General features: G+C 47.6%; 1 protein-coding gene across 10 annotated transcripts in view; it reads left to right on the forward strand.

Annotated features, from left to right (window-relative positions):
• Positions 1 to 27,464, forward strand: part of ATP9A (ATPase phospholipid transporting 9A (putative)) — a 176,778-nt gene that overhangs the window by 105,778 nt on the left and 43,536 nt on the right. For 4 of the 10 annotated variants that reach the window (XM_060123527.1, XM_060123528.1, XM_060123529.1 and 1 more), the window contains 11 exons: positions 515 to 685; positions 2,222 to 2,320; positions 11,324 to 11,413; positions 11,508 to 11,652; positions 12,465 to 12,529; positions 15,316 to 15,471; positions 18,615 to 18,679; positions 20,128 to 20,236; positions 20,879 to 20,936; positions 23,030 to 23,233; positions 24,527 to 27,452. In XM_060123527.1, coding sequence (XP_059979510.1) covers positions 515 to 685; positions 2,222 to 2,320; positions 11,324 to 11,413; positions 11,508 to 11,652; positions 12,465 to 12,529; positions 15,316 to 15,471; positions 18,615 to 18,679; positions 20,128 to 20,236; positions 20,879 to 20,936; positions 23,030 to 23,233; positions 24,527 to 24,663 — 1,299 coding nt within the window. In that variant the 3' untranslated portion in view covers positions 24,664 to 27,452. Of the gene's footprint in view, positions 1 to 514; positions 686 to 2,221; positions 2,321 to 11,323; positions 11,414 to 11,507; positions 11,653 to 12,464; positions 12,530 to 15,315; positions 15,472 to 18,614; positions 18,680 to 20,127; positions 20,237 to 20,878; positions 22,486 to 23,029; positions 23,234 to 24,526; positions 27,453 to 27,464 lie in introns of those variants that run through there. The other 6 variants (XR_009535409.1, XR_009535410.1, XM_060123530.1 and 3 more) reach the window with 6 other exon arrangements.

Below are 27,464 nucleotides of genomic sequence, written 5' to 3' on the forward strand. Positions count from 1 at the left end.
AAAGGCATATGCTTTGTGACTGCTGTATCTTTGTTAACACCCTAAAGAGGGGATAAACAGAAGGGTTGGGTCGATGGGCTTTGGAAGTAAGACTTTATCTTTAGACAACCTGGTGGTCAAGAGTTCTTGGTTACAGAGCATATGCTGTGTGGGGAGAATCTACCGTCTTTTGAGGTCTCGAGTTGTACTAATCCTTGTAAAAACCCAGTGAAGTTGGGGCCGTTATTGCCTCTTCGGGGAGGAAAACAATTGAGGCTCAGAGAAGTTAAGTGACCTGCTAGAAGTTGCACAGCAGGTGAGTGTAGAGCAAAGGGTGGAGCTCCGGTCTGTCCAGTTCCAGCGTCTGGACTGATGAACTGGGAAGGAGGCTGGAGGTCTCAGTTTCACCCCTTTGAGGTTCACCCAGGTGCTGGAGTCCCTGCCCTGTGTGGGGGATGAGACGCTCCCACTGCCAGTTGGTCCGCCTTGCACCTCTCCATCCTAAGTGGTGACAGTGTCCCCTGGTGTGTCCCAGGCCCGCTATGTCCAGGCCAAGCTGAGTGTGCACGACCGTTCCCTCAAAGTGGCCACAGTGATCGAGAGCCTGGAGATGGAGATGGAGCTGCTGTGCCTGACAGGGGTGGAGGACCAGCTCCAGGCGGACGTGAGGCCCACCCTGGAGACCCTGAGGAACGCCGGCATCAAGGTAGGGTGAGCCTGCCTGGACCCACTGCTGAAATAGGTTGCCACATGGCAGTGACTTCCAGACTTAGACCAGTGATCCCGTCAGCGGAGGGTGAAAATTAGAGATGGGGGGAGGCGGGGCCGAGGACGGAAATAGTGACAGGGAGCCGGGCTCGGACAGTGACCTGTAGCCCTCCCATCCTCGACAGCTGTGGCAGACGTCTTGCGTGTCCGCGTTTGCTGCCGGCTTCCCCTCTGCATGCCGGGCTCCATGGAGACAGGACCGAGAGCATCTCCTTAGCTCTCAGGACCAGCTGTGTCCCGCGCATTTGCGGTGTTTGTTATATTCTTGTTGAGTGTCCGGCCAGCCAACCAATCTGTCTTTTGGTCTGGGTAACTGAATGACCACCCAACAGAGTGACCATCTGCCCCAACGAACTGCCGTATTTACATTCTTGTTTGGGGCCAAAAAGTACATATCTGGTAGTTTAATCCGGAGACGCCAGTAGAGGGCGTCTGGGGAGCGGGCTCCATCTCAGCGGACCCAAGCAAGGGATTAGCAAACTCTTCGGCTAGAAGCTCCTGAAAATAACGTAGGTTAAGCTGCCTGCCTCTGCCCAGAGCAGCTCTGGGCTGCGTCCTTGGGCCCGCATCTGGCGCGAGTGCCCGTGAGCTGAGCGGGGCGATGTCAGCAGGACGGATGAGGCCTGGGCCTCCGTTTCCCACCTCATAAAGTTACTGTGAAGGAACAACGCACAGCACTTAACAGGTGCCCGGCACGGTGAACACTCGGGGAACCTTTGTGGTTATTTTCTTTCCTGCGCTTCCCCTGCTGCCAAGATATCCTTTGTCCGATGACTCTAAGGCCCCCACCCCACTTCCCCACTGGGAGCAGAGGGAGCAGTGGGTTAATGGGTGAATCAGCAGGGTAGGAAGCACATCCGTTTAGACTCTGAAGACCTGGGTTCTGGGCCTGGTCGGGACAGGAACTAGCTCTGTGGCTTTGGGCAAGTCACCTACCCTCTCTGAGCCCGCCACACTGAGGCGCACAGTGCTCAGTTACGAGGCGAGGAAGGACCTGGCACGTTTCCTGGCGGCGTTTTAGTTAGGGTTCAGCCCCCTGAGATTGCTCGGGGGCATCCGGCCGCGTAGAAAGACCCTGTGGAACGTGACAAATCAGTGTTTCCTGTGGGACATGGAAGGGACCCCTCGTCCATACAGCCTTCCCCTTCTTTGAGATTATTTATTGCTTTAAGAAAAGTTTCCGGAACGGGGGTTAGGAGGGCAGAGGCTGAGCTTCACGGCGTCTCCTGCAGCATGCGGCCAGTTTTTCAAAAGTGCCACACCAGCTTTTGCTACCACCAGCGGCAGACGCCCAAGGTCTTGAAGCCCTTGAACTGGGGCCTTTCCTGTGGTTCGTTGGGGACAGTGTAGGCCTCAAGGAGGTAAATGGAACGTATCAAGTTCAGCTCGATGTGTTGGGAAACTCGGCTGACACAGGCGACAGGCTAGCCTCAAAACGCTAACCAAGGGGACCCCTTCCATGCGGTAATTTCAGGTTTGGATGCTGACGGGGGACAAGCTGGAGACAGCTACATGCACAGCAAAGAATGCACATCTGGTGACCAGAAACCAAGACATCCACGTTTTTCGGCTGGTAAAGCGTTGTCTCCTCTGGGGCCCTGTGGGGTGATGCTGCCGTTTGCCCTGTAACCTCATAACCTCGCTTGGACCCCTGGGGGGGTGGTGGCGGGAGCTCACGTCGTTGGTTTGGGTGGGATCACTGAGTGACCCAGGCGAGGCTCAACGATTCCTGCCGGTGGTGGTGCAGGAGCGCCTGGTTACCGCCCCATGTTAATCTGTGTTCTTAACCCGGTGCTGGCTGTGGTCCCTTTGAGGAGCTGACGGGAGTTAGGTGTGATCAGCGTGAAGGATGCAGATGAGCTCATATGTGTGCAATTGCACATACAAGTCTGGGATTTCCCTGAACCCTTCAAAGCCAACTCCTTGGGTAGGAAATCAGTTCCAGATCGCAGATACTGGCCTGTCTTCCCTCCTGAAGGAAACCCTTGAGGAACCTTTAGAAGGAGGCGTGTTGGGTGGCAAATGAGAATTCCCTGCCCCGGTGGCCAGCACTTGGCCCAAGCAGTGCGGGCACAAGGAGCTGCTCCAGGGCTTGAGGCCGAGGACGGTGATTGGCCTTATTGAGTTGGGAGTTGGGAGGGGCACTAGGTCCCCTCTGGGGCCAGATGTGGTGGTCCTACTTATCTGTCATCAGAGCTACCAAGCCAAACAACTGGATCTAGATGTTTTGGGGGTCTCCCCCCATACCCCTGCCTTTGGTCTATAGCCCATTGAAGCTTTATGAAATCCAGCAGTTTCGGGACTAGCACAACCAGCATCGTGTAGAGACAGATACAGTGGAGCCTCGTTATGGATTCTGTATTTGCAAATTCACCCACTCGCTAAAACTTGTTTGTAACCCGAAAATCAATACTCGAGGTGCTTTCAGAGCCCTATATGGACGCATACACAGCAGTGGAAAGTTTGAGTCATCTGACAAGTGAGTTCCTAACTGAGGTGGAGAGGAGCGACGCTCTGCCGTTTTTTAAAAAATTTATTTATTGATTTATTTTTGGCTACGTTGCTGCGTGTGGTCTTTCTCTAGTTGCAGCGAGTGGGGGCTACTCTTCGTTGCGGTGCACGGGCTTCTCATTGCGATGGCTTCTCTTGTTGCAGAGCCCGGGCTCTAGGCGCGCGGGCTTCAGTAGTTGTGGCACCCGGGCTCAGTAGTTGTGGCACACGGGCTTAGTTGCTCCACGGCATGTGGGATCTTCCCGGACCAGGGCTCAAACCCGTGTCCCCTGCATTGGCAGGCGGATTCTTAACCACTGCACCACTAGGGAAGCCCGCTCTGCCTTCTTGTCTCAGCTCTCAGGCGGACGCAAGGGTCCTTTTCAGTCTACTCAGTGCCACGTTTTTTGCATTTTTGTGGGTTTTCTTGTTAGCAGTTTCACTGTTTAACATGGCCCCCAGCACAGAGCTGGGAACTGACCATATCCCTGAGTGCAGGAAGGCTGTGATGAGCCTCCCGGAGATAAGCTTCCTCCAGGCATGAGTCATGGTCCTGTTGGCCATGAGTCTAGTGTTAATGAATCAATAATAAATATTTTTTTAATTAAAATTTTTTTTATTGAAGTGTAGTTGACGTACAATATTATATGTTTCAGGTGTGCAACACACTGATTCACAGTTTTTAAAAGTTATATTCCATTTATAATTATAAAATATTGTCTATATTCCCTGTGCTGTACAATATATCTTTGTGGCTTATTTATTTTATTTTAAAATTTTTAATAGATCTTTATTGGAGTATAATTGCTTCACAATACTGTGTTAGCTTCTGTTGTACAACAAAGTGAATCAGCTGTGTACATACGTATATCCCCATATCCCCTCCCTCTTGAGCCTCCCTCCCACCCTCCCTATCCCACCCCTCTAGGTGGTCACAAAGCACCGAGCTGATCTCCCTGTGCTATGGGGCTGCTTCCCACTAGCTGTCTGTTTTACATTTGGTGGTGTATATATGTCCATGCCACTCTGTCACTTCGCCCCAGCTTCTCCCTCCACCCCCGTGTCCTCAAGTCCATTCTCTATGTCTGTGTCTTTATTCCTGCCCTGCCATTAGGTTTATCAGTACCTTTTTTTTTAGATTCCATATATATGTGTTAGCATACAGTATTTGTTTTTCTCTTTCTGACTTCAGTCTGTATGACAGACTCTAGGTCCGTCCACCTCACTACAAATAATTTCGGGTTTTTTTATGGCTGAATAATATTCCATTGTATATATGTGCCATATCTTCTTTATCCATTCATCTGTTGATGGACATTTAGGTTGGTTCCATGTCCTGCCTATTGTAAATAATGCTGCAGTGAACATTGTGGTACATGTCTTTTTTTGAATTATGGTTTTCTCAGGGTATATGCCCAGTAGTGGGATTGCTGGGTCATATGGTAGTTCTGTTTTTAGTTTCTTAAGGAACTTCCATACTGTTCTCCATAGTGGTTGTATCAATTTACATTCCCACCAACAGTGCAGGAGGGTTCCTTTTTCACCACACCGTTTCCAGCATTTATTGATTCTAGATTTTTTGATAATGGCCATTCTGACCGGCGTGAGGTGATACCTCGTAATTTTGATTTGCATTTCTCTAATAATTAGTGATGTTGAGCATCTTTTTATGTGCCTCTTGACCATCTGTATGTCTTATTTGGTGAAATGTCTATTTAGGTGTTCTGCCCATTTTTTAATTGGATTGTTTGTTTTTTTTGATATTGAGCTCCATGAGCTGTTTGTATATTTTGGAGATTAATCCTTTGTCCATTGTTTCATTTGCAAATATTTTCTCCCATTCTGAGGGTTGTCTTTTCATCTTGTTTATGGTTTCTTTTGCTGTGCAAAAGCTTTGAAGTTTAATTAGGTCCAATTTGTTTAGTTTTGTTTTTATTTTCATTACTCTAGGAGGTGGGTCATAAAAGATCTTGCTGTGATTTATGTCAAAGAGTGTTCTTCCTGTGTTTTCCTCTGAGAGTTTTATAGTGTCTGGTCTTACGTTTAGGTCTTTAATCCATTTGGAGCTTATTTTTGTGTATGGTGTTAGGGAGTGTTCTAATTTCATTCTTTTACATGTAGCTGTCCAGTTTTCCCAGCACCACTTATTGAAGAACCACCATTGTATGTTCTTGCCTCCTTTGTCATAAATTAGATGACCATATGTGCGTGGGTTTATCTCTGGGCTTTCTATCCTGTACCATCGATCTATGTTTCTGTTTTTGTGCCAGTACCATACTGTCTTGATTACTGTAGCTTTGTAGTATAGTTTGAAGTCAGAGCGCCTGATTCCTCCAGCTCTGTTTTTCTTTCTCAAGATTGCTTTGGCTATCCAGGGTCTTTTGTGTTTCCATACGAATTGTAAAATTTTTTTGTTCTAATTCTGTGAAGAATGCCGTTGGTAGTTTGATAGGGATTGCATTGAATCTGTAGATTGCTTTGGGTAGTACAGTCATTTTCACAATATTCATTCTTCCAATCCAAGAACATGGTATATTTCTCCGCCTCTTTGTGTCATCTTTGATTTCTTTCATCATTGTCTTATAGTTTTCTGACAAGTCTTTTGCCTCCTTAGGTTGGTTTATCCCAGGTATTTTATTCTTTCTGTTGTGATGGTAAATGGGATTGTTTCCTTAATTTCTCCTTCTGATTTTTCGTTGTTAGTGTACAGGATTGCTAGAGATTTCTGTGCATTAATTTTGTATCCTGCAACCTTACCAAATTCATTGATTAGTTCTAGTAGTTTTCTGGTGGCATCTAGGATTTTCTATGTATAGTATCATGTCATCTGCAAACAGTGACAGTTTTACTTCTTCTTTTCCAATTTGTATGCCTTTTATTTCTTTTTCTTCTCTGATTGCCGTGGCTAGGACTTCCAAAACTATGTTGAAGAGGAGTGGCAAGAGTGGACATCCTTGTCTTGTTCCTGATCTTAGAGGAAATGCTTTCAGTTTTTCACCATTGATTATGATGCTTTCTGTGGGTCTGTCATATATGGCCTTTATTATGTTGAGGTAGGTTCCCTTTATGCCCATTTTCTGGAGAGTTTTTATTATAAATCGGTGTTGAATTTTGTCAAAAGCTTTTTCTGCATCTGTTGAGATGATCATGTGGTTTTTATTCTTCAGTTTGTTAATATAGTGTATCACATTGATTGATTTGCATATATTGAAGAATCCTCACATCCCTGGGATAAACCCCACTTGATCATGGTGTATGATCCTTTTAATGTGTTGTTGGACTCTGTTTGCTAGTATTTTGTTCAGGATTTTTGCATCTATGTTCATCAGTGATAGTGGTCTATAATTTTCTTTTTTTGTGATACCTTTTTCTGGTTTTGGTTATCAGGGTGGTGGCTTTGTAGAATGAATTTAGGAGTGTTCCTCCCTCTGCAGTTTTTGGAAGAGTTTGAGAATAATCTGTTAGCTCTTCTCTAAATGTTTGATAGAATTCGCCTGTGAGGCCATCTGGTCCTGGACTTTTGTTTATTGGAAGATTTTTAATTACAGATTCAATTTCATTACTTGTGATAGGTCTGTTTATATTTTCTAATTCTTCCTGATTCAGTCTTGGAAAATTGCACCTTTCCAAGAATTTGTCCATTTATTCATGGTTGTCCATTTTATTGGTATATAGTTGTTTGTAGTAGTCTCTCATAATCCTTTGTATTTCTGCTGTGTCAGTTGTGATTTCTCCTTTTTCATTTCTAATTTTATTGATTTGCATCCTCTCCCTTTTTTTCCTGATGAGTCTGGCTAAGGGTTTATCAATTTTGTTTATCTTCTCAAAGAACCAGATTTTCGTTTTATTGAACTTTGCTATTGTTTTCTTCATTTTTGTTTCATCTATTTCTACTCTGATCTTTATGATTTCTTTCCTTCTACTGACTTTGGGTTTTCTTTGTTCTTCTTTCTCTGGTTGCTTTAGGTGTAGGGTTAGATGGTTTATTTGAGATTTTTCTTGTTTCTTGAGGTGAGACTGAATTGCTATAAACTTCCCTCTTAGAACTGCTTTTGCTACATCCCATAGGTTTTGGGTCATCGTGTTTTTGTTGTCATTTGTCTCTATGTATTTTTTAATTTCTTCTTTGATTTCTTCAGTGATCTCTTGGTTATTTAGTAGTGCACTGTTTAGCCTCCATGTATTTGTGTTTTTTTACAGTTTTTTCCCCCTGTAATTGATTTCCAGTCTCATCACGTGATCAGAAAAGATGCTTGATACGATTTCAGTTTTCTTAAATTTTCCAAGGCTTGATTTGTGACCCAAGATGTGATCTATCCTGGAGAATGTTCTGTGTGCACTTGGGAAGAAAGTGTATTCTGCCACTTTCATGTGGAATGTTCTATAAATGTCAATTAAATGTATCTGACCTATTGTGTCATTTAAAGCTTGTGTTTCCTTATTTATTTTCTGTTTGGATAATCTGTCCATTGGTGTAAGTGGGGCGTTAAAGTCCCCTACTATTATTGTGTTACTGTCGATTTCCACTTTCAGGGTTGTTAGCATTTGCCTTATTTATTGAGGTGTTCCTATTTTGGGTGCATAAACATTTATAATTGTTATAGCTTCTTCTTGGATTGATCCCTTGATCATTATGTAGTGTCCTTCCTTATCTCTTCTAACAGTCTTTATTTTAAAGTCTATTTTATCTGATACAAGTATTGCTACTCCAGCTTTCTTTTGATTTCCATTTGCATGGAATAGCTTTTCCCATCCCTTCACTTTCAGTGTGTATGTGTCCCTAGGTCTGAAGTGGGTCTCTTGTAGACAGCATATATATGGGTCCTGTTTTTGTATCCATTCAGCTAGTCTGTGTCTTTTGGTTGGGGCATTTAATCCGTTTACATTCAAGGTTATTATCAATATGTATGTTTCTATTACCGTTTTCTTAATTGTTTTGGGTTTGTTTTTGTGGGTCTGCTTCTTCTCTTGTGTTTCCTGCCTAGAGAAGTTTCCTTAGCATTTGTTGTAAAGCTCGCTTGGTGGTGCTGAATTCTCTTAGCTTTTGCTTGTCTGAAAGCTTTTGATTTCTCTGTTGAATCTGAATGAGATCCTTGCTGGGTAGAGTAATCTTGGTTATAGGTTTTTCTCTTTCATCACTGTAAGTATATCCTGCCACTCCCTTCTGGCATGCAGAGTTTCTGCTGAAAAATCAGCTGATAACCTTATGGGGATTCCTTTGTATGTTATTTTTTGGTTTACCCTTGCTGCCTTTAATATTTTTTCTTTGAATTTAATTTTTGTTAGTTTGATTAATATGTGTCTTTGTGTGTTTCTCCTAGGGTTTATACTGTATGGGACTCTCTGTGCTTCCTGGACTTGGGTGACTAATTCCTTTCCCATGTTAGGGAAGTTTTCTACTGTAATCTCTTCAGATATTTTCCCAGACCCTTTGTTTTAATCTTCTTCTTCTGGGACCCCTATAATTCGAATGTTGGTGCGTTTATTGTTGTCCCAGAGGTCTCTGAGATTGTCCTCAATTCTTTTCATTCTTTTTTCTTTATTCTGCTCCTTGGCAGTTACTTCCACCATTTTGTCTTCCAGCTCACTTATTCGTTTTTCTGCCTCTGTTATTCTGTTATTGATTCCTTCTAGTGTATGTTTCATTTCAGTTATTGTGTTGTTCATCTCTGTTTGTTCTTTAGTTCTTCTAGATCTTTGTTAAACATTTCTTGTATTTTCTCAGTCTGTGCCTCCATTCTGTTTCCGAGATTCAGGATCATCTTTACTGTCTGAATTCTTTTTCAGCTGGATTGCCTGTTTCCTCTTCAATTATTTGGTCTTGTAGGTTTTTACCTTGCTCCTTCATCTCTGACATATTTTTTTTGCCATCTCATTTTTTTTTTTTTGATGAGTGGGATTGTGTTCCTTTTTTACTTGTTGTTTGGCCTGAGACTTCAAAAACTGGAGTTTGTAGGCTGTTGTATAGAGCCGGGTCTTGGTGCCGACATGAGGACCTTCAGGAGACCTCATTCTGGTGAATATTCCCTGGGGTCTGGGGTTCTCTGTTAGTCCAAGCGGTTCAGACTTGGAGCTCCCACCACAGGAGCTTCGGCCCAACCCCTGGCTCATGAAGCAAGATCCTGTAAGCCGTGTGGGGTGGCAAAAAAAAAAAAAAAAAAAAAAAAGAACAATAACAAAGTAAAAAATAAAATTAGACTAGGAAACTAACAGGTGTGTTAGAAAGAATATAAAAATAAAAATATGGATGAAACAACAACCAGAAGGTAAAACAGAACCACAATAGTAAAAAAGAGGAGGAGAAAGAAAAAGAAAAAGGTGGAAAAGGCCTTGGCTGTGGAGGGTGAGGCCTAAGCAGGGGTGGGGTTTGGGTGGTGGGCAGGGCCTATGCTTAGGACCCACAGGGCTGGAAAAGGCCCTGGGGGTGTAGGGGGTGGGGCTTAGGCTCAACAGAACAGAAGGGGCCCAGGTGTGCCTCCTGCCTCTGGTCTCAGAGGGTGGGGGACCCCACCTGGGAGCCCAGCAGGGCTCGAGTGGGTGGGGCAAACACCCTCTGCTGCTGTCCTCCAGTCCCCAAGGGCCTCTCCCGCCTGCCTCTCCTGTTCTCCCCTGGCCTCCTTCCTACACCCCCAGGACCAATGGGGCCTGGAGGGGGCCTCTGAGGGCTTAGGACCCGGCCTGAGAGCAAGGCAGACTTCCCTGGCCGATTGGGCAGGGGAAACGCTTGGTACATCCCACCCCCATCCGAGCCCCTGAGGGTCCCTCCAGGCATGGGAACCCCTCCCCCCTCTCAGCCACCCCTCAGGGGCGCTGGTCTTGTCTGGCCTCCACTTCCCCCCCTCAGTCCCCCCACGTCTTACTGGTTCGCTTGAGCATTCCTCCCATCTCTTGGGGTGTTGAGGTCCCCCACCAGCGTCCAGCAGGTTCCCTAGTTGTGGGGAGACGCAAACTCTGCGTCTTCCCACACCGCCATCTTGACTCCACCAGCCCCTTATTTTATACATAGTAGCTTGTACCTCTTAGTAGCTTGTAACCCTATCTTGCCCCTCCCTGCTTCCCTCTCCCACTTGGTAACCACTAGTTTGTTCTCTATATCTGTGGGTCTGTTTCTTTTCTGTCATATTCACTAGTTTGTTTTATTTTTTAGATTCCACATATAAGTGATATCATGCAGTACTTGTCTTTCTCTGACTTATTTCAACAATACATATTTTCAAAGATGTCTTTAAACAGAGGCACATAGAAAATGAGGTTATGTATTGACTGATGGACAAAAATATTGTGACCAGAGGCTCATAGGAGCCTAGCTAGCCCTGTACCTCCCCCAGGAGCAGTGGTTTAAAAATCACTAATTCAGTATTCACAGCAACTTTCCAGAACATAACTATTGCACGTAGTGAGAACACACTGTCTGCTCTAGAATTAAGGGGTTGCAAACTATAGCCCATGTGCCGGCCACCTGTTTTTGTAAATAAAGTTTTATTTAAACACAAGATCTACCCATCTGTTTACATATTGTCTGTGGCTGCTTTGGCACTGTAGCGGCGGAGTTGGGTAGTTGTGACAGACTGTATGGTCCCCAAAGTGTGTCATATTTAACAGCTGGGCCTTCTTAGAAAAGCCCCTGCTAGATGCCTGGCTTCCAAGGCCTGCTCTGAAGTGGATGGGCTGTGACACGGTAGCCAGGCTAACAAATCTTGCCCTGTGTCAGTTTCCTTAGATGTAAAGTAGAACTATTATCATCATGCACCTCGAAGAGTCCTTGTGAGAAACAGATGGGGTGAAAATGCTTGAAAAGTGCTTATTTGGACAGTGCCTGGCACAGAATGAAAGCACAGTGGCTTTGTGCTCTTATTTTTATTATGTGGGTCACAGCCATCCTGCGGGAAGTGCGAGGGGATGGTTGGCGTACAGGCCCTCCGGAGTCATAGCAAACAGGATCTAATTCGTCTCTGGCTCTGGGGGCAGGAGAGGGGTGGGGGCCCGGGCCGGCGGCCATGGTCTTCACGAGGCTGCAGGAAGCCACTGTTTGTTGTTCCACCAGCTCCGGAGAGCAAGACCTCCTTCATCCTGTCTTTCCTTCCAGGTGACCAACCGCGGCGAGGCCCACCTCGAGCTGAACGCTTTCCGCAGGAAGCACGACTGTGCCCTAGTCATCTCCGGAGACTCCCTGGAGGTGGGCACGGGTAACCCCTCCAGCAGGCTCCTCCCGGGAGCTGCCGTGTGGGAGGGGCCTTGGCCGACGCACCACCTCTCCCCGACCCCGCCAGGTTTGCCTCAAGTACTACGAGTACGAGTTCATGGAGCTGGCCTGCCAGTGCCCGGCCGTGGTCTGCTGCCGCTGCGCGCCCACCCAGAAGGCCCAGATCGTACGCCTGCTCCAGGAGCGCACGGGGAAGCTCACGTGTGCAGTAGGTAGGGGCTGCCGCGCCTGCGCAGACGACCTTCCCCAGGCGCGCTTGGGTCCTGGTGTTCAGGTTCCCAGGCCACTTTATTCAGGCCGTGACATTGACACCCCCTCCCCCTTTGGCCCTATTTTTGTTATTATTATTATTTTTTAAAGTATTTTGCTTTGAGAAAGAGTCGAGAAGCAAGCTGAGGGCTTTCCTCCTTAGCTTGCGCTTCCTTTGCCGGTGACATGGGACACAGCAGTGCCTGGGGGCTAAGACCACACTGCGGAGAGGAATCTGGGTCCAAACTGCTGGTTTTTCCTAGCTGAGGGTCCCGGAGGGCTTCCTTCCCCCAGCTGAGCCTGTCTGCTCATTGGTGGAAGGGGAGAGTAACAGTGGTTCTCTCAAATGGTGCTTAGGAGGGTTCAGAGGGGCAGTAGCATTTAAGAAGTGCTCGCTGCACTCGCAGTCAGCGTTCCCTACGTGCAACGCCTGTCATTGCTGACAATGGCGAGACACCCACACCTTGGAGGCAGGGCGTGCGGTGTTGTAAGTGCCCACGTGGCATGGACACAGTTCCCTTGCTCAGTGACTCAATGGCCAGGACCCTCAGCCAGTCACCTGGTTCCTCTGACTCTCAGCTCCTCTGCCTGTAAAATAAGAACGTGTTACTGCAGGTTGCTGGAGCGATTAAGTGGAGCAGAGCAGAAAAGACACTTAGCATGCAGTGAGAGGCAGCACGTGTATGATCATTTGAAGTAGCAGCGAAAAGCAAGGTTATTTTTCTTGCCTCTCCCTAATCTCCTGGCTCTTCTCTCTGGTCTGGGTGACCCGCAGGTGATGGAGGCAATGACGTCAGTATGATCCAAGAATCTGACTGCGGCGTGGGTGTCGAGGGAAAGGTGAGCCCGTGGGGTGGGGGGCGTGTGTGCTGATTTCTGCCGAGTGGTTGTCATTAGGATGTGAAGTGGTTGTGTCGTTAGCTGGGAGTTGCTCCACCAGCTGGAGTTTCATTTTCCCTCCAAGACACAGCTTTAATGCTTCTGGAAATTCTAGATTACAATTACAGAGCATAAGGAATCATGTACCATAATTACCTGGTATTACAATCTGCAAGTCACAGATCCCTATCACTGTTATCTTACAGACAAATGCTGAGTCTTTGCTTGCCAAAACCTAATTTTTTAAAGTGTTTTGCTACATTCTTAGGGCGCAGCGAATGTACTTCAAACGCTTTCCTGGGAGTGTTGTCAGTAAAAGCATTATTTATCACACTGTGGGGTGATCTCTTGGGGATTATGGAAGAATGTGGCGTGGTTTGCCCCTCATTAAATTTATTTATTTTAAAAATTTATTTATTTTTGGCTGTGTTGGTTCTTCCTTGCTGCGCGCGGGCCCTCTCCAGCTGTGGTGAGCGGGGGCTGCTCTTCGTTGCGGTGCACTGGCTTCCCACCACGGTAGCCTTTCCTGTTGTGGAGCACGGGCTCTAGGCACGCGGGCCTCAGTAGCCGTAGCATGCGGGCTCAGCAGTTGTGGCTTGCGGACTGTAGCGCACAGGCTCAGTAGCTGCGGCACACGGGCTTTGTTGCTCCGTGGCATGTGGGATCCTCCCAGACCAGGGATCGAACCCGCGTCCCCTGCATTGGCAGGCGGACTCCCAACCACTGTGCCACCAGGGAAGTCCTGCCCCTCATTAAAAGGCTAAGTTTGTGTGTTACAGTATAATAGTTTTCCTCTTTCCTTCCCTGTCAACTGTGTACCAGCCGTGTGTAGTTTACCCTGCCCTCTCTCGTTTGTGATCTGGCGGTGACTGTAGGCAAGGAGACTGGTCACCACGTTTGTTAGCACAGTGTGTAAAGTAAGAGTACAGAGGCCGAGAGTGAGGGCAGGAGATGCTCCCTTATGTGTTTCCTTCCATACATTCCTGCATTTGGAATTTCCAAAAATGTTTTTTCTTTTCCACCTTTTTTTTTTTTTCCTGGTTTTCTGGTTCTCATCCAGTTGACGGTTACTTGAAATTGCAGAGTTAAGTGATCCTTGAAGGAGTTGTTATGTCTGAAATCTGTATGGATTCCTTCAATGCAGGTTTTAAGAAGCACACTTGAGTTTAGTAGATGGAATTCTTTACACGATGCTGATAGTACTAAACCATTTTCTGTTCTGTTCAGAATTATATTCTGATTCGCTTGGTTTTTGGAGTCTAAAAGTAAAAAGTGCTCACTGTAAAAAAAAGAAACCCGAAACAATTTAGAAATGGATAAAGTGCATCCTTTCTTTTAGATGGTGGTATAAAACTAGTAACATTGGTTATTCCAGAATTTTTGTCTATTTCTATACTAATAGTTATGGGTATATATATAATATTATATATACACACACAAATACATATATATGCATACACACATCTTACACATGTATATACAGTATTTCCACATAGAATGTAAAATTTAAAATGTTATACTATGCTTTTTTTAAAATGCAGCTTGCCTAAATCTGTTACATCTTAGATTTATTTATACATCAAAAGATGTAGGTCCACCATTTTGTACGTTGCCTGGACCTTTTTCATTTTGAAAAATGTAACTCCTTCAGAAAAGTTGAAATAGAACAGTGAGCACCTGTCCGCTCTTTGCTGTAATTTCCCAGGTGTAAACAGTTGCAGGATTCTCCCTCTGCTCTTCCTTCCCCTCTCTCCCGCTTTCTCAGAATCGGCTGAAAGTAAGTTGCGGATACGTTACCCCTAAATACTTCAGCTTGGATCTCTTAAGAACAGGTATATTCTTCTACCTAAGCAAAATAACAGCATCACCCCAAGTGTAACATTGATATGATAATGTTATGTAATATTCACGGTCTCATTTCCCTAGTTGTCCTCAAGGTGTTCAAAAAGATATCTCCATGAAGCAGTGGAGGATCGCGCACTGCATTTATTCCCGTGTCTTCATGTCTCTTCACTCTTCTTTAATGGAGAACACTTCTCTCCAGCTCTTTTGTGGGGGGAGGCGGTGTGTCTCACGACTTCGATGTTTTGGAAGCATTTGGGGCGGCTGTGGAACCTCCCACGACGTCTGTGGGTCGGATGGATCTGATTCAGGTTCTGCGTTTTTGGTGTGAGGAGCACATAAGGGGAGTTGGTGCCTTCCTGTCGCGTCGCACCAGGAGGCTGTGATGTCCATCTGTCCCATTAGTGGCATCTGTCTTGTGCCTTTTAAAATTAGAGAATCCCATAATATGTCTGCACTAGAGATTATTTCCAGTTCTACGAACATGCAGAGCTGTATGTTCGGGAATGTTCAGTTTAGTATTGTTGGTAGCATGAGCTGTGCCCCCTCCCCCGTATGTTTAACTCTGAACTGAGCTGAGTGCTAAATGCCTATCTTAGAATGATTCTTTGCTTCTGATACACATTATGGGTTGGGCCTAACCCCCAAGGCTTAATACTAGATCTGTTTGACCTCCCAATTATGAGTATCTGCGCTTATGAATGTTTTTTATTTCAATAAATTCCTCTTTTAAAATCAAATTTAGACTCAGACCACCAACCGTGTATAGCTGGAAACCAAAGAACCTCTATATTGAAGTTCTTCAAAAATCTCCTTACAGTTTCTTGCTTTTTAAATTCCAAAAAAAAAAAAAAGTGCCTTGACCTCTTGTGCTCCTGACGGTGCCCAATTTTGTCGGATTTTAGGAAGGAAAACAGGCTTCGCTGGCTGCGGACTTCTCCATCACTCAGTTCAAGCACCTTGGCCGGTTGCTCATGGTGCATGGCCGGAATAGCTACAAGCGCTCGGCCGCCCTCAGCCAGTTTGTGATCCACAGGAGCCTCTGCATCAGCACCATGCAGGTGGGTGGGCAGGTGCGCACGGCTGTGTGGTTGCCATGGGCCTGAGAATCAGTCTCCACTTTGGAGCTGTTTCAATGCCCCCCCCGCCCCCCCCCCATTCTGGGCGATAGAGCTTGGAGTGGCCGCCCCGAAGCCTTCCTGTGTTGGGGGCGAAGGCTGTGCTTGCTGTGCGGAGCCGATGTGAGCCTTGCCAGGGCTTGGCACGAAGTGGGCGGTAGTGTAAGTGACCCGGGTGCTCATATTGGGGTGAGTCGTTATCCTCAGTTTGCCAGAGGCAAAGGTGCAGAGTTGAATGCCGAGTGAATACTCCGGCCCTGAGTTTTCCACATGCAGAAGCAAGGACCTACAGAGAGCAGCCCCAAAAGAAGAATGACTTGCTTTTGTTGAGTGCTTCCTGTACCCTGGGCGTCAGGCTAAGCTTTGTTCACACTGCGGGCTCACCTGTAGTCCTCACTGTAGCCTGTGCCCATTCTGCAGATGGGGAGGCTGAGGCCCAGTGTGGGCAAGAAATCGGTGCAGTGTCTCTCAGGGATTTAGTCTACCCAGGCAGGGGATTCCAGTACCTGTGGTCTTAATGCAGGTGTGCGCCTCCGCCCTCCATCCACAGGGCCAGCTGCTGCTTCCACATGCAGGGGGGCGCTTAGCGAGGGCGGCGCAGCCCAGGGCATCTCGCTTCTGCCTCCGGTGCAGCCTGGCTGGGAATCCAGCGTAGTTATCCCAATCGTCAGTCCTCTCAGGGAGTTACATCTTGCTTTTTCACAAAAGGATTCTAGAATGTGTAAGGTATTTTCCCATCTTCTCTCTCCCCAGCTCCTTCAAAGTCTGTCATCAGGCTGTGGCAATGAAGTTGTATTAGGAAGGAGGCCAAAGGGAGGGAAAGGAAGCATTTTGGGTGTTGAAAAACTATTGGCTGACCTTCCTCCTTGGGCGTTTAGGTGAAAAATACCCCCAGTTAAGTGGTGAGAACCATAGGCCCGGGACATCTTGGAACCCATATTATCAGGTGTCTCTGAGACCTTGAACAAGTCACGTTACCACTCTGGGCTTCAGTCTCTCCACCTGTAAAGTGGGCATCAGACTTCTCTATCACTCCATCCAAGCATCTTGGCCCTTGCCCCTCAGACAGGGCTACTTTGAAAAGCAGAGAGTTTTATAAGTCATCAAGTGCAGAAGGCGCCCTTACCATTATTAATAAAAACAAAACAGCCTAATGCATAAACCTAAGGTGATGTTTTAATTTGTGGGAAAGGTGTTTAATCATACATGAAAGACACCCTGCCTTAAAGGGCCGAGTGGTGCTGCCTGGTGTACCTGAGAATTCACCCTCCACTGGCTCGTCCACGCCTTTGGTGGGGTGGGGGTGGGGGGTTATGTTTTCAGGATCGATTGCATTTATGAGTGAAGGAGCCTTACAGTGGTTTTCATCAACAGAGTCTAAACGCCAACAGCTCCTACGGTTCATCAGACCGCATCTGTACTTTTATCTTATGTTAGCTCATCAACTGAACTGGATAATGTCATGGTTTTAATCACCGGGAGGTTAATCAGCTTGTCCCTGGGCAAACACACAAAAGCTGGCCTGGATGAGCTAACTTCTGAAATGCCTGTATGTTACCGTGAACATCGATTCAGAAAAAAAAATTCTAGCATGAGGAATTGTTCTTTGTGCTGTAGAAAAAAAAAAAAGCCAAAAAAACACCCTTAACCCTGTCCACTGTGCTGAAAGTGACTGGCTGAGAGCAAGTCCGGTTCGCATTGCACCTTGACAGTGGGCCCTTAGATAGACGAAGACATCGCATTTTTATTTTCCACAGCGCTCTTTCCAGAGTGAAGGCATTATGGTCAGTCTGGCCCTTTTAGAGAAAGAGGCTCCTGGTGTTGCTCTGTAAAACTGAACATCAGGTTCTTGACGTCTTTGTAACCATCCTTCCTGTGCAGTGGCCCAGCCTGGGTGAGAAGTCATTTGAAAAACGGATTTCACCTTTCAGTTCTGAAATCACGACCGGGTGTGGCCGGGGCTGCCCGTGACCATGGCTCTAGGTGCCACCTGTGTTCTGAGCTCTGTGCCAAGCAAACACCCACAGCAGGTGATAAGGGGAAGGGGTCTCTGTCCCACGCTCTTTTTAACCACTAGCCTGGCCCAGCCTTTTCCTCCACGTTCGGTTTTTAAAAAGCCTTTAGGCAACAGTTGTCCCTGGCCTCCTGTAGGTTTTATACTGATAGAAATTAACTTTGAGGTCACTTTGCTTCTGTTGGCCGGTAGATGTTCAGAGAAGGAAGTAACAGAGCATCAAGCCTGATTTTATCTTCCTAGCCTCCTTTTCACTGCCAGTAGCTAATATTTTCCAAATCCGGAAGCAGACATTTCAGTAGGGGTTCGTAAATATCTTTATTGCTTTTGTCTAATTGCAAAAGTAGCAGGTTGTGGGCTCTTTGTAAAAATTTCCAAGAAGAGTGAAACATGTACTATGAGAAGTGAAGCCTTCTCTGCGGTCCTACCCTCCAGGGAAACTGGTGCATATCCTCACAGCGGAGGATATTTTCCCCTACCTGTTTCCAATATGTACACTACCTGTTTCCAATATGTACACCAACTCGTTTATCGATTGTACACCCAGTGAGGTGGTAATTCTGAGCCGTCAGGAGTGTGGGCTCTGGAGACGGAACTGGGCTTGAGTCCCGCAGGGCCGTTTATGTGCTCAGTTTCCCCTGCTGTAAAATGTAAGGGATATTAGGACTTGATCTCATGCGTTCTTCTGGAGATTCACTGAGATCAGATACAAAGTATTTCCAGGTCCAGCTTGTGTAACTTAATAAATGTTCACAGAGGAGCTGAGAGTGGACCCTGGAGCTAAACTCTCTGGTGTGACTCTGTGCTCTGTGCTATTATGAGCTGTGCTATCTTGGGCAAGTCACTTAACCTCTCGGTGCCCTACTCCCCTCATCTGTAAAATGGGGATGATGATAACAGTACCTCCTTCACAGGGTTGCTGTAGTAATTAAATGAGCTAATATACTTAAAGCACCGTGACCGTGCGGGTGTAAAATAAGTGCTTGGTAAGCGTTGGCTGTTATTTTTCTGATACAAACACAAGGGCTTTGGTCATGGTTTTTGGTAACATCCTCCTTTTTCCTCGGCACAGGCTGTCTTTTCCTCCGTGTTTTACTTTGCCTCCGTTCCTCTCTATCAAGGATTCCTCATCATTGGGTAAGGAAGTCCAGGCAAGGTATTAATTTTTAATGAAACCTCCCTAAAATGCCACAGAAGAAGGAGGAAGCATCATGTGAAGACCCTTCAGTCCCCAAGTCGAGGCAGGTCTGGCAGTCTGGTTTAGAACCTTCTCGAATGAATACGTTTTTGAACTGGTAAGCCCTTAACCAAATTGCGGATGCAGAGTCCGATCTGTTCGTGGTCCATTCATACCTGATGGTTGAAGAACGCTCGCGCACGAGAGCCTGAGGTTGTCAGCTGATCGAGACACCAGGCAAGAGTGAAGCTTCAGACTGTGATTTCTTAGGAAATCACTGACGGGTCTTAGAAAAAGTGGAAGGGGCATCTGGAAAGTACCCTCTCTGCCATGGCTGCCCATAGTGGACCATCCTGCTGGTGGGTCTCTAAGGCGGCCAGAGCCTTGCTGTCTCCGGGTTACCCCTGATAGAGCTTGGCCGCTGCGTGCCACTGACCTGTGAGGCATGCTGTCCCTTGGACAGTTGCTACGTTTGCTATCAAACCCACCCCCCGTTCCTGACCTGGAATTTAGGACGTTCCTTTTGACCTTTTGAGAGGATGTGCTCAGTCTCTGAAGTCCCCAGGTAGGTGGAGTTTGGTTACCACATGCCCTAGATAGAGATGCTGGCAGGGCGCTCCCCTGGTTACCAAGGTGGGAAGCACAGAGAGGCCGGCTGGTCCCAGTGGAGTCTTAAAAGTATGTCTTCCATCTTCTTATGTTCAGCCTGAGAGTAGGCACTGGAATTCTGCCTGCTTCTAATTGGAAAAATGGCCTGTCCTTTGTCAGGTCCTGGAAGAGTGGCAGAACATGCCTGAATAGAACCAGGGGTTCCCTGAGCCGTGCTCCATGTGGCCCCCCGCCATGATCTGGTCCCCTATTCCCTCTTGGTTCTCATCTCTTCGCTTTCCCCCTCACCCACTCAGCTCCACCCAGACTGGCAGCCTCGCTGTTCTTCAAACAGGACAGACACGCCTCCACCTCAGGGCCTTTGCACTTGCTGTTCTCTCTGCCTAGGATGCTCTTCCCTCGCATATTGGCATGGCCTCTCTCTTACCTCTTGTGGGTGTTTTCTCAAATGCCCCGTCTCCTGTCCACCCTCTCTAAAATTGCACCGCCCCGCCCCATGTCTCATTCCCTCTTCCCCATTGTATTTCCCTCCTCAGCACTTTACCTCCAGCACACGGTATAGTTTACTGAATTTGTTTTTTGACTCACCGACGAGCACGGAAGCTCTCCAAGGGCAGGCGTTGTGGTCTGCTTTTCATCTTGAATGTCCAGTGCTTCGAACTGGCCCTGGCACACATACCAGGTGCTCAGTACGTAGTAGTTGAATGAGGGAAAGGAAATTGGGCTCCAGAGGCTGGGGCAGCACATGGCTCGTACTCCACTGGCTGCATATTACCTGCGGTGATTTTTTTTCTCCCAGGTACTCCACCATCTATACCATGTTTCCTGTGTTTTCTCTGGTCCTGGACAAAGATGTGAAGTCAGAAGTTGCCATGCTGTACCCTGAGCTCTACAAGGATCTCCTCAAGGTTCACGGAGCCCCCTCCTCCTTCCTTCCTTCTTCCCTCCCTCCCTCCCTGTTTTAACATATTTCACACAGACCCTCCATGTCTGATGTGAACACACTTGAACTGGTGGCTTTGTTTTGAGAGGAAGGCGTGGGAGTATATGCCTTTTCTTAAAGTACGATACGCACATGTAAAGAATACTAAACTGTACAGTGATATGTCAACTTTTAAAACAAACCTCCTAATGCCTTTTTAAAAAGCCCCTGACAGTTCCATTTTGTAGCTGCAACTTGTGTCTGTTCCTGGAAATGCTGTTGTGTACAATCCTGAAAAATGTGTGGGTGTGATGGCATTTGTTGGTCCTCAAGGGGTGTTTGATAAAGAGCAGATTTATTGGGTTGGCCCAAAAGTTCGTTCGGGTTTTTCCATAACATCTTACGGGAAAACCCGAACGAACTTTTGGGCCAACCCAATATTTCCATCTAATATCAATTCTCTTTAAAAAACGTCGTTTCTTTAATGTATTTTGACGTGTGTGAGCCACTGTTTTGACGAAAACAGGCAGGTTGCCTTGTCTGGTTGGTGGAGGGTGGCCTGACGGTGGCTCGTGCCCTGGATGAGCCCCGCACGCTAGCCCGCTCTGTCTTCCTCTCTCTCATTCAGGGACGGCCGTTGTCCTACAAGACATTCTTGATATGGGTTTTGATCAGCATCTATCAAGGTAAGGACGGGTGAAAACACCTGTTGTCTTACGCTCTGGCCTTGGCCCCAGGGTCAACTTCACCATTCTCTTGTCTGTAGAACAAAAAGAGAAGCAGCTGGAGTGCTGAGGTTGCAGTAAGGAGTGTGGCCCTGTGTCCGAGGGAGCCCCCTCCTCGGGTTCTCAGGCCTTGCTCGTCAGGCACAGAGTCACACGTGAGGTGGTGCTGTCCGCTTAACTGAGACGAAGTCAGAGCAAAGTACAACTAATCCTAATCAAACCCTGCTGGGGTGTTCAAGTCATTGTAACAAAAAGTGGTCGCTTTCTGGAATGTTCCGATACTTTTTCTGAAGTCAAGTTGTAGTTCTTGAACAACATATTTACTTCTGTGGCCTCCAGAGAAGGTCCCTCAGACGGTACAGGCTTTGTGAGATGACTTACTGGAATATGAAAAGGAAATGTCAGAACCTCTCTTTGTATTTATTTTTTCCTCTTTTTAGAACTTCTGTTGTCATGTATGTTTTATAATGTACCTGACACATTTGCACAGTGGTCCTGCTGCCTCTCTATGTCTGTCTGCACAGGTACACATGGATAATTTACAAATCCACATTGTCCATTAGGGATTCATTCTTAGTGTTTTTTTCTGATGGGATGTGTGGTCAAAAAATGTAGACCGTTGAATTTGTTAGGAGGCTAAATTATCATTGAAACAATTTGAGGGTTTTTTTTTTTTTTTTTTTTGAGAAGTATAGCAGAGTGACATGTATGTAGCTGGTTGAAGAACGCAAATCCTGCCTGGAAGTTCATAATAACAAGCAGTGGTGCTTCACTGCACCCCCTGCATCCCCAGCACTGTTATAATAGGCCGTCATTTGAGGAGTTTTGGGGTTTAGGGTCTCCTGCTCTTGAGCAGGAATCTCACGTAGCTAGTGCTTTTGATCAACGTGAGACATTCCCCATTGAGTTCCCGCAGTTCTGGATGAAAATGCACTTATCTGGACCCTCCCCCACTTTCCTTTCTCTCCTCAGTGCAGGTGCGTAATTCTTTGAGGGTCTCTCTTGGTTGTCCCTATCATTTCTTTGTGTTTGGGGGCAGGGAGGGGGGTAAAGGAGACAAAGCATAGCATTTGCCATCTAACTCTTCTTAAGTGCGCAGTTCAGTAGTGTCCCATATGTTCACGTTGCTGTGAAACAGATCTCCAGAACTTTTTCATCTTGCAAAACTGAAACTCTGTATCCATTCAACAACAAACGCCTCTTTCCTTCCTCCCCACAGTTCCTGGTAATCACCATTCTACTTTGCCACTATGAATGTGACTACTTAGATCCGTCATATACGTGGGATTGTACAGTATTTGTTCTTCTGTGGCTGACTACATCTGTCATTTAAAATAATACACAAAAACTTCTATTTCTTGTTCCACCCAATCCAGATAGTTGCTCTCTCTGCCTCTTTTCCTTTTTTTTCGTCTCTATCTCTTCCTCTCCCTCTCTATCCAATTATAAACTCTCTATTAATAAAGACACAGACATAGAGAATGGACTTGAGGACACGGGGAGGGGGAAGGGGAAGCTGGGACGAAGTGAGAGAGTGGCATGGGCATATATACGGTACCAAACGCAAAATAGATAGCTAGTGGGAAGCAGCCGCGTAGCACAGGGAGATCAGCTCGGTGCTTTGTGACCACCTAGAGGGGTGGGATAGGGAGGGTGGGAGGGAGACGCAAGAGGGAAGAGATATGGGGATATCTGTATATGTATAGCTGATTCACTTTGTTATACAGCGGAAACTAACACACCATTTGTAGAGCAGTTATACTCCAATAAATATGTTAAGAAAAAAATAAACTCTCTCTTATATACGGCCAAAAGGGAACATAGGAAAACTAGAATGTGATGCCTGTCTTTCAAACCTCCGTAAAGTACCACTCATTAACCTCCTTTAACAAATGATACCTTTCATGTCTGAATGGGAAAAACAAAAGGAGTCAGATGTGAGTGAGCAGGGTGAGCCTTCCGTGGGGAAGGAGGGGAGGCGTCGGCTCCCAGCAGGGCGGGCTGCGTGGGCAGCAGAAGCCCCTCCCCACCCAGACTTCCCTCCGCCTTTGCAGGAAGCACCATCATGTACGGGGCGCTGCTGCTGTTTGAGTCGGAATTCGTGCACATTGTGGCGATTTCCTTCACGTCGCTGATCCTCACGGAGCTGCTGATGGTGGCCCTGACCATCCAGACCTGGCACTGGCTCATGACGGTGGCCGAGCTGCTCAGCCTGGCCTGCTACATCGCCTCCCTGGTGTTCCTCCACGAATTTATCGGTGAGACCCCCCCGCACTTAGGGCCCGCCCATCAGGTCCAAGGGTCTTACCAGCAGGCCTTGGTACTCAGCTGCCCGCCCTTTGCTCACTGGCGTCCCTTGGGACAAGTGGCAGTTGAGAATCAGCTTCTTGGAACTGAGGCTGGCGGGCATGATCTCAATGTAGAGTGTTTTCTTTAAAACCACGCCGTGCCTGCCGGCTTAGAAGGGGATTCGTTCCGTCCTGCCAGGACCTAGTGGGCTTCTCCAGGGAGCTGGTCACTGTGCTGGGCTCCGTGGAGCTATGGAGATGGTGAGAATCCAGAGAGTAAATGACAGTCCAGCAGGACTTACCAGTGTTACTAGCTTGAGAAACTGCCTTGTCGTGAAAGCATCTTCTATCACGCCTCTTCCTTATCAGTAAACGCTCTTTAAGAAGGTTTTGATAAAGGAAAAAGGAGCATTCCCGTGAAAAGTGAAGTCTTAGAACAGTTTCACACTAGTTTGAAAAGTCTCTCTGAATAGGTTTTGTGAGCACCTACTGTGCGCTCAGTGGCTTGAGGCCAGGGAGTCACAGAGGCTTAGAAGATGCAAGCTCTGCCCTCACGAAGCTTTGGTCGTCACCTTAGATGTGGACCAGTCATAGGACTGGGCCCAGGGTCGGGGCCCTGGGCCTGGCACTTAGTGGGTGCTTACTCAGTGCCTGCTGCATTTCCCCCAGCCTGTGCTCAAGAGGCAGGGAAGGCGGCTGCCAGGCATCCCCTCCCGGTGCTGTTGAAAATCACTAGCTGTCGCTCCTCTGTTGCAAAAACCTCGGAACCGCAGGCCTGACTGTGTGGCGGCAGGAAGGGGAGCTCCCCGCCCCTCCAGGTCACACTGTTCCTGACGAGGGGTCTCCGCCCCCCTTTGCACCACCCTCGGACCCGGCTCTGGCTTCCGTGACCATTGCTGAGGCGAAGGGGAAAAGTTGCTGGGAAGAACTGTGTGTTTGAGCGTCACTTTCTGCCGGGTTTAGAAAGAAAAACTCCAGCTGTCAGATTCCAAATCAAAAACACTTGGAAGGGGGATTTTTTTGCCCAGAGTTTTCTTTTCCGAGTTGTTGAAAACAGCATTTCACGGAAGGTCTGGAAGCTCCAGAAGCAGGTCAGAGAGAGGAGGAGAGAGACAGGGAAGGGAAGTCAGGCTGGCAGCCTGGGTGCTATCAACACATCCCCCGCGGGAGAGAGGCCTGCGTCCCCTCCGATGGCCCTGCCGCCCCGCCGGCTCTGGGCGGCACGTTCCCGCCCGCTCACTGCTGTCTTCTGTTTGCTTGCAGACGTGTACTTCATTGCCACATTGTCCTTCTTGTGGAAAGTGTCTGTCATCACTCTGATCAGCTGTCTGCCCCTCTATGTCCTCAAGTACCTGCGAAGGCGGTTCTCCCCTCCCAGCTACTCGAAGCTCACGTCCTAGGCCGTGCACTCGGGAGAGGACCCCGGTCTCCGCACTCTCCTGGCGGACAGAGTTCAAGTTGCATTTCTGTTAACCACCACCCGTGGATTGTGCAGTGGTGGCTCCCACGTGCAGTTCTGATAGGAAGAGGCGCTGCGCTTCCACGGAGCCCGACACTGGATAAACAGGAGGATGGCGCCTAAGAGGGCCCCACACGGGGGTCTGAGCCCCTGGTGATTCACAGTCGAGTGAATGTGACTGTGTGAAAAACGGTGACTCAGCCGGGAGGTGTGTTCATGGGTCACTGTGCAGGCTTCCTTATGGCTTGAGTGTTGTTGTCATGTGATAAAAGTTTCTGTCTAGTCGAAGACGGTAGAGGGTTTTTTGGTTGTTGTTTTAAGCAATCCTAATGTGTGTACACTTTTATGTCGTTCTGCTCTTAAAAACCTGGTTTCAGAGAAAGGTAAAGCTCTCAGTATAGGTTTTGGGGGAAAAGACAGTGACATTTGGTAAAAAGTTAACCAGACAATAATCTCAATTTGGAAATGCTAAATGTCCTCTCTAAGGCAGCCCTGCTTATCGAAACGGCACTGGATTCCTAGGGTTACAGAAAACCACGTGAGAAGAGAGCAGAAGAGAGAGAGAACCGTAAATCCAGTACGTTATCCTTCCTCCAATTCAGCATCTGTGGCCTTGGAGTTAACATCACCTGTCACCTCGTAAAAGAATTTCAAAGGTGTTATCTTGCTTTGTTCGGATCTGGTAACAATTACAAAGCCTGTGGCTATCTGAGGACACTCTGAGACATTTTCAGCAGAGTTGTTTTAGCAGGAAACGTGCCACTGAACGGCCCCTAAATGTGTCGACAGTGTGACAAGAGACTCAGCTAATTCTTTAGGCAACGTAGCACATGTGACTCAGACCCTCTGAGTCTGAAGTGGAAAGGTCAGGGACTGGGGCTCTTTACGTCCACAGAAATCTGTTTCCTGTTAGGAGGAATTACTGAGGACACAGTGACAAAGGCAGAGGCGTCTTAGCACGCTGCCATTCATCAGTGGCAGCTTCGAGCGAGGAGCCCCGGTGGAAGGAGGCCCGGGCTGCAGCTCTGGGGTCTGGGCTCCGTTGCGCTGCCTACAGATTTCAAGGGGAACTCGCTGGAAGGCAGCCAGGAGTAGAGACTCCTCTCCCCACCAGGGTGGGGCCCACGCATGTGTGTTTCCTATGAAGCTGGGGCTTCTTGTTTCAGGGGAAGAAGAGAATTTTCAGGCGCTGGGTGTGGCCCGGCAAAGCTTTCTTGGGTTTTCAAGTCTCTCCTGGCGGAAGCCACGTGTGTGTGCCAGAGGATTGGGTTGGTGGGTCTGCACGAGCCGATCGTGCTCGAGATCTTAGATCTGTGGCTCGTTCTTCATGAGTACATACCCTCCAGCCCTTCAGCCTGGTTCGTCTTCATGTGCTTCAGAGATGTAAGTTATGGCTCCCGCTCTAGGGTAAGCCTGCTCCTGGAGAGCTGGGGACACGAGGCCCTTGACTTTGGAGCACTCGATATGCTCGTGTATTTCTGTTGCCCTTTTAAAACTTTATAGAATGACAGTAAGTTGCAGGCGCTGCGAAACTGGCTATGACGTCACTTCTATTTTAGTTTTACGATTCTGCAGTTTTGCAGGATTTTTCCCGTTCTGTCCCAGCCATTTCTGCCACGTAGAAAACATCTGTGGGAAATGTTGTGTTGAATGAATGGTTATTCAGGAAGGGGATCTTTGTCCAAAACTTTGAGAAGGGGCGAGCAGGTCTGACGTCTTTGCTGGGTGATTTTATGTGATTTCAGAGGTGGAGTGAGAGGACGTTGTGCTCAGCGTTTTTGTACCTGTGTGTCTTCTTGGAAGTCAGCCTGTATAACTGGAAGTCTAAAGGTACTTCTACTCCCAGCTCTCAAACCCTGAACTTGACCTTGTTCACAGACAGGTGATGGCTCCTACAGGTAGGTCTCATGGAAATTTTTAGAGGTTTCCAGCAGTGACAAGGAAGGAAGATAGTCTCTTTGGTCTTTTCCTTAATTGCCAGTTTTGATCGAGGTGCTTGGGTTGACTTTGAAAGTCAACACCTAAACTCTTGCTTGGCATCTGGGAGGGAGAGAGCGTCCCGGAGGAGCAGAAGAAGCTGTGCCTGGAGGTCGCAGGTGCGTTTGTGCCGTCAACAGACCCCCTCGTTCTGCCTTTCGACCGTACCCTGGTGGAGGCGGCCAAGGGTGAGAGGGACTGAAATGCAAGTGGGGACCGTGACCGTGTTGGAGAGCCACCCTGCCGGGGGGCAGCCTGCTCCCACCGCCTTCCGGGGTCCGGAGTGTCTAGGAAAACACACGTGTGCTTCTCAAACTCTGGAGACCCACGTGGCGGGAGCCACGAGTCAGCTGAGTGTACACGATCCTGACGTGCGCACATCAGCCCATAATCCCAACAGAGGATCTGCGTACACAGGCACTTCCCGTGTTAGCTTAGCTGTGGGGAGAAGACAAAGACGCAGACAAGAAATCCAAGCCATTTTAAGGAAACTGCTGAATTCCTAAAAAGCATAAGGATTCCGTTCACCAGTCTGGAAGGAACTTGGGAAACACCGTTGGCGCCTTGGAGGTCCCCTCGCCCTGGAACTCAGTGGCCCCAAGTCTCTGGCAGCCAGAGGCCCCTGGCACACCATCAGCGCTGTTTAAACACTTCCCTCAAAGTGAAAGTTACACCTCCCCCTGCGCTTTGACAACATTAGGTATTTCTGTCAGAGTAACTTAATTATATTATTTGATGGTTCTTTTCATTATATTTTTGGTGATG

This window comes from Lagenorhynchus albirostris, chromosome 15 (genome assembly GCF_949774975.1).
Source record: "Lagenorhynchus albirostris chromosome 15, mLagAlb1.1, whole genome shotgun sequence".
NCBI lineage: Eukaryota > Metazoa > Chordata > Mammalia > Artiodactyla > Delphinidae > Lagenorhynchus > Lagenorhynchus albirostris.